Raw genomic sequence first — 6,900 nt, 5'->3', positions numbered from 1 at the left:
GCTAGAAGATGTAAGAAGACATAAGTCTATATATGGATGAGAAGTTGGCCCGGAAACCCGAACCGAACCGAAACGAATTAGGCTCAAATAAGCAATTCGATTCGATTCTCGAGTATCTATATTAGGCTTATTCGGTTCTCGGGTTATTCGGTTCGGGTTACCCAAATAAGGGCTTATTCGGTTCTGAATACTCGACCCGAAATTGAAAAGTCGTTTTTTTAATCGTATTTTTCTTTGTTACACTGAATGACCTACATTTAATCGATTCGATTGTGTTTTTCCATGTCTCTCCTTCTGTGATCGAGTCGTACATTCAATACAGGAAAAAAAACCCTATGGTTTCGTGTTACCGAAGTCAACTTCCTACTCAATCGTATTACCAAAATCGACTTCCTACTCAAGCATTCCTATTCAAAAATTGAGTGTCGATCCTTCCTCTTTATATTCGAAAATCAACCATTCCTTCTTTGTCGCTAAGGATTCACAAATTCATATCTTCTCATAGTCATGGAAAATTATATTAGGTTCTTTTCGGGTTATAGAATCCTAATACAGTTTATTCGGTTCTTTTCGATTATATTAGGTCTTTAATCATTGTGTACATGTTATTCGAGTTATTTGGGTAATAACCGAATCGAGCCGATTAATATCCAAACCAAGTCGAACCCATATTGGTTATTTGATCCGGTTTTCGGTTCATGCAATTACCCTTATTCGGTTTTCGGGTTATTCGGGTTCGGGTCAGTTCGGTCCGATTCCAACCCAAATAACATCCCTAGGTTCATATCTATGCCAAGAAGAGGACGCATATACCTTTTTAGGTCTGTGGTCTTCTAAAAAACAAAGAGTCTACGAGACCAAAGTCTATGCGTTGTCTGCACGACACAAACATAAGAGGCCAAAAAAAGCTTTGCAGAAAAACAAACACCATTTTAGTTTTTCAACTAATCTTCAAGTTTCACTTCTAAATCTTCCTAAGCCATAAGAATCGCCATTTAGCTCCAAAGCTTCCAAAGTTGATTTTTGATTCAAACGGGGGAGGTAATGCTTTCTTCGTATTGACAATATGGACCCCTTATATCCCATATGTTTCACTTTGATCACAGATAGTCACCAACCAACCTAAAAGTTTCTATACTTGCTAGATTAACCCCCACATAATTAACTCCTAGCATTTTGGTAATCATACTAAGTTAAAGCTAGTTTTGCAAAATTGACACTTTTAGTCCTTCATTGTAAATTTGTAGTTTTAAACTAATATTAATCCTCTAATTAATTTATAACATGTTTTTACTTTTCTAACCTCGATTATTTATTGTATCCATTAATTACTTTATTTTATTATTTACTTCTTAACATTTAAAATTGCTCAAAATTAAGATGTTACAAGTAACACGGTTTAAACAAAATGAAAATATTGATAATCTATTTCGTACCATATCTTTGTAAATTGTAATTACGCTTTTCCTCCTAAAAGGAACACCAAGTAAAGGTGATAAGTAATGTACACTTAACTTGTTTGTTACAATATACAAAAAGTTTCAAACATTGGGTATATATCTTATACTAAGTTTATTTAGTCATTTAATTTGACCAATGTATTATAAACAACAACATGTAGATGAAGCATCTTAGATGCAAAAAAAACTCATTGATTGAGCATTTGGAGAAAGAAGAGCTTCAAAAGCACCTCAATTGATTGCAGATTGACATAATAACCACCAGAATCAAAACAATCACAATCCCCACAACTATCAGCTTAATCTTCATGTTCTGAATCCACATCTTCCTTTTCATCTTCGTTCCTTGTTTCTTGAAATCATTCGCCTAACCATTTATTCAAAAAGAAATTGAATTTATAAACAATTAATATAATAAAAAAATGTTGTTCATGTGATACAAACCTGATTGCGAAGATTGTCAGTTTTATCTACCAGAAGTTCAATCTTTTCTCCACGATCAAGAACCTACAAAACATCACACAAGATGCAAAAGTTTCTTATAGAATATTGAAGAAAATGTCTTAATGAGAAAAAGTCTTATTATAAAATAAGATACCTTTTCAATGTTACCCATCATAACTCCTTTGACTTCATCAACCTGAGCTTTGACCTTAGCAATCTTGTCAATCTCTTCAGGATGAGCAACACAGTATGCCATCTCCTCTTTCATTTTTGGTCTAAAATCCACCAATTGTTATAACATTCATGAAAATAATATTAAAAACAAACACCAATCTTAAAATTTATGTATTTTTTAAGTACCCAAAAGATTTGCTTAAACTCTTGGCAGCAGCAGTTGAAGCTTTTCCACCTCCATATTTCTTGTTAAATTCGTCTTTCACACGTTCCAAAAAGCCCATGGGAAGGGTCCTTCCAGCAGCTTCCACTGCAACAACACAGTATGCTGCAATACCCAAACACATCCTTTGTCTTCAACATTTTCCATTTCAATGGTTTCTCCTTTTTAGAGGATGTTTCTTTTTGATTTAATATACTTTTTCAATTGGTGTCATTTACAATGCATCTTGCTGGAAAAAAAAGGTAATTGAACCTCCAACATTCTCGATCCATGATTGGAGGAAATTCAAAGTCTTAAATATTAGAATTCAACAGCTAGTATATGCAAATTGCAAGCAAATATATTAAGCTGTAATCAATTAATATGGTATCCTCTAATTAGCAATGTGTCATTGATTTTTAACGACGGAGTTGGTCATGCAACAGGCTATAAGAACAGGGTCGTAAAGGAAATTCAAACGGTGATGAAGAAAACCCTAGGCCGGATTGTAATCAACGTAAGAATCTCAAAAAATTGACGAAATTAAAGGAAAATAACTCACTAAATTCAGTATCGATGTAGTAATTGAAGGTATGGCCATCGCAATTATACGTAAACCGAGGCTGATTGGCAGGAAGCTTTTGAAGACATTGTTGGGCGACGGTTGAGAAGTTCCCCTTGAATTCGGTATACTCAGCGAGGATCACCGTGCCTCTGGCAACGAAGCTGTAGATCAGGGATTTCTGTCCCATTTCCTGTTCTCCAAAACCCTAATGCGAACCAAAATTTTCAGAATTTTCGAAACCCCGATTGTAGAAACATCAAATTGATCAAATCGAGGACAAAATGGCTGATAATGCGTTCGGAAAATTCAAATTCTGTCGGCTTATGTTGGTTTGAAATCATATGAAATTTCAAGAAATGAGGATGGAAGAAAACACATCTATGTGAACAGATAATTTGTTGGAAAGAATAAAGGAAGGCCGAAAATCTATGATCGATTGGTGTTCGTTTTCAATGGTGATGGTGAATGTGTGTTTTGCGTGTTTGTGCGTGAGAGAGAAACAAATGTAGCTGTTTTAACAGTCACGCGGGTTCTTTTGAATTTCTGACGTATGCATTATGTCAATACTCATTTGGTATTTTAATTTGTACAAAAATAACAATTACTATTATTATGCCACTGGCTCTCTTACTTTTTGTTCACTTGGGTTAATTGGTATTTTATTTTTGTCAATTTATTTAATCAATCATTTTTGTTGCTAAATTTGACATCAAGTATAATCTTACCTGATATTTATGTTTAGGTTGTAACATGAGTCAAAATCTGGATATAGCTATTAGAGATGTTATATGGTTCGTTTAATTCATTTTAGTTTGTTGGGTTGGTTTAATAATTTTTTAACATGTATAAATAAAGAACGCGGCTCGAAGATCACCACGGCATAGCGAGATGATGACCACAATGTGATCGTTGTTGCATCAGCCTAGGATTCTATGGTTTTTTCCATATTTGAAGACACTAACTCTTAGATTATGTCATTCTCTTTAGCCTATATCCTCCCATCTTGAAACCCTAGCCTCCACCCATGGTTGTGGGCTTCTTTACTTAGTTTTGGAGCTTGTTCTTTGGATTGTGTGAAGCTTAATGAAGAAAGGACTTCATATTATTGCATAAAATCAAGGATATAGCTCAAATCTACCGTCTCCTTTAGATTTATGTGTATTTTAAGGTATAATGCTTGTACCTTGACATTTTTTCTTTTAAATCCAAGTTTATGCTCTTTTTGGTTGGATCTGGTCCCTTTCTTGGATGCTATTGGAGTTTGCGGAACTCTAGAGCTTAACATGACACTCTTGTGATCAATAGACTTCTGTTAAGTAAGAAAAAGAGTTCATGTTTGGGAGTTCTTGATCCCATGCACAAAGACTTAGCCTTTAGAAATCTTATTGGGCTTAGTTCAAGATTTTGCTTTGTGGTGGTGTCTTAGTGGATAAAGTTGAAAACTTTATCCATTAAGTCAATAAGAATAACTATAGGTTAAGAGCTTTGATTTGTAAGGATTAAGCTCTTAGTGAAGAGATTGCATTCTAACCGAGACCACGACATGATAAAAGGAATGCTTATGGTGTGGTGGTTTACTACATCACGACTGTTTTATCTGGACTTGCCCACTTCACAGCCAAAAACTTGCCACGCGCGTGGATGTCATTGACCTGGTTGACCGTTGACTTTTGTTGACCATTGAATTTTGACCCGTTTGAATTTTGTTCAACCTTGAGTAAGATGGCTAAATGACTAAAGGTTAGTTTTGATTTAGGTGTTAGGTAGCTTTCGTTACTCGTTCTGTTGTTGTGACTCCTGTTGAGCTTTTACTTCTTATCTCAGGTGAGTTTCCTCGCTATATTATGTGTTACGATGTATATCATTTCATGGTAGGATATAAGTGAGTAGTGGTATGTTGGTTTGAGTAACATTATGTTGGTGATTGCCGAATTGAGTGTCGTAGGGTTATGTGTAGTAATATATGATAATACGGGAACTCTTGATATAGGCTTTCTTGCTACAAAGCCATCCCACGTACCGGGAACAAATTTGGGCCATATACAATTATGTAATTGAGAACGCGAGAACAAATATTGTTCATATGTTTCTTTTTGCCGCAAAACCCTCCTGCATACCGGCGCACTGGATAAATGTAATATTCATATGTGAATATAAATCACCACCACTGCAACCACCATTGGACAACATGTTTCTTTTTGCCACATACCCTCTAGCGTAATGGCGCGAAGGAAGAATGTAATATACATAATTGAATATAAAGGTAAATATATTTTCGTGTTACCACCCCCTCCACCACAACCACCACTACCACAACCACCATTACCCCATCATCGCCACCAATTGCCATATTCATATATGAATAATTACTTTGGAATAGACACATACTTATTCATGTATGAATAAACTTATATATTTATATGTGAATATAAATGTAAGTATATTCTCACATTTACCACCCCTGCCGCCTCAATCACCATTAGCACAACCACCACTACTCCTGTCACCGTCACCACCTCGCCCACCAACCGTCATATTCATATATAAATAATCACTTGATAATAGACACACACACACACACACACACACATATATATATATATATATATATATATATATATATATATATATATATATATATATATGAATATTCGTCATCGTCGCCAACATCTCTGACACCTACCCACACCACCACTGCAACTGCCACCACCTCCGCCATAACCTACATATTCATATATGAATAATCACTTGTGAATAGACACAAACTTATTCATATATTAATATACTTGTATACTTATATATGAATATATTTATTCATATATGAGTATTATATGTTCCATCGTTTCGATACGGTAGAATGCTTAAGTGACAGATTTGAAATATGTGATAATATATTTACCTTTATATTCACATATGAATATTACATTCCTCATTCGTGTCGGTGCGTAGGAGGGTTTTGTGGCAAAAGGAAATATGTGTCTCAAAATTGTTCTCGCGTTCTTTTTTTCATAATTGATCTCATTTGAACCTTTATATATATATATATATATATATATATATATATATATATATATTATATATATATATATATATATCGAGATTATGAAAAAATAGAGATCTTGAGATTTAACCTCAACTACATATTAATCATTTGCCGCTCTAGCATTCTGGCGTATTGACACGGCGGGAGAGTTATAATTATAAATGATTATAGAGTACCACCGGTTCCATTTTCCCCAGACACCATAATCGCCATCGCGACTACCACAACTACTACCTCTTCTACTAACCGACCTTATCATTGCTACCTCCGTTACCTCTACTATCGTCACATCTGTCACCACCACTTCATTTGCGACCAAACACCATAATCACATATGATTAGTCATTTTGTGAACATACATATATGTGTAATCATTTATGATTAGATATATATGTATAAACATGTATAATCATATATGATTATACCTTATAATTATATATGATTATACATTTTTGTTATATAATCATTTATGATTAGGCATATGATGCTCGTAGATCTGGGCTAGTCAATATAGAGACAATAAACATCAAAAATAAGTTTTTGATGAAATATTATTTAGAAGGATTAATCTTAACTAAGTTATAATATATGTTACAAGGGTTCCGTACATATAAAGAACACCAAAATCCGAGTTATAACAAAGAAGTTATGGCCCGTCGAAGTTTTACGGTAAAACCGACACGACACTGGGAGACGTAAATAATGAATTTAGGATAGAAGACTTTTTGGCCTTAGTTATCTAAACAAAATTTTTAGAATATGTTAAACCGAGAGCATCCATGTAACATCCCAAATTTAGAGTCCAAAATTTTCAATTTTAATATGACAATTTAGGAAACATTTGTCTTAAAACATTATTGTGTCATGTCGTTTCATAAAACTATAATCTCATGTCTGGAAACCATATCATAAAAGTAGTAAAATTTAAGAGTACAATCCCAAGAATCTCATAATGCGGAAATCCAACGTGTGCGTGTATGATGTACAGCTACTGCGCCAGCTCCTTCCCCTT

The 6,900-nt window shown here is 34.3% G+C and overlaps 1 protein-coding gene across 1 annotated transcript; it reads right to left on the bottom strand.

Moving 5' to 3' along the window:
* Window positions 1-1,442: 1,442 nt before the first annotated feature.
* On the bottom strand, window positions 1,443-3,436 carry LOC111915879 (putative vesicle-associated membrane protein 726). The gene is made up of 5 exons (XM_023911507.3): window positions 2,843-3,436; window positions 2,265-2,406; window positions 2,059-2,179; window positions 1,905-1,967; window positions 1,443-1,827 (listed from the first exon to the last, which is right to left on the bottom strand). Exons 1-5 carry the CDS (start codon window positions 3,030-3,032, stop codon window positions 1,681-1,683), a joined length of 663 nt encoding a protein of 220 aa, XP_023767275.1. The 5' UTR covers window positions 3,033-3,436; the 3' UTR covers window positions 1,443-1,680.
* Between the last annotated feature and the right edge of the window lie 3,464 nt (window positions 3,437-6,900).

Source organism: Lactuca sativa, chromosome 1 (genome assembly GCF_002870075.4).
Source record: "Lactuca sativa cultivar Salinas chromosome 1, Lsat_Salinas_v11, whole genome shotgun sequence".
Taxonomy (NCBI): Eukaryota; Viridiplantae; Streptophyta; class Magnoliopsida; order Asterales; family Asteraceae; genus Lactuca; species Lactuca sativa.
This window is presented reverse-complemented; position numbering and strand designations above follow the sequence as displayed.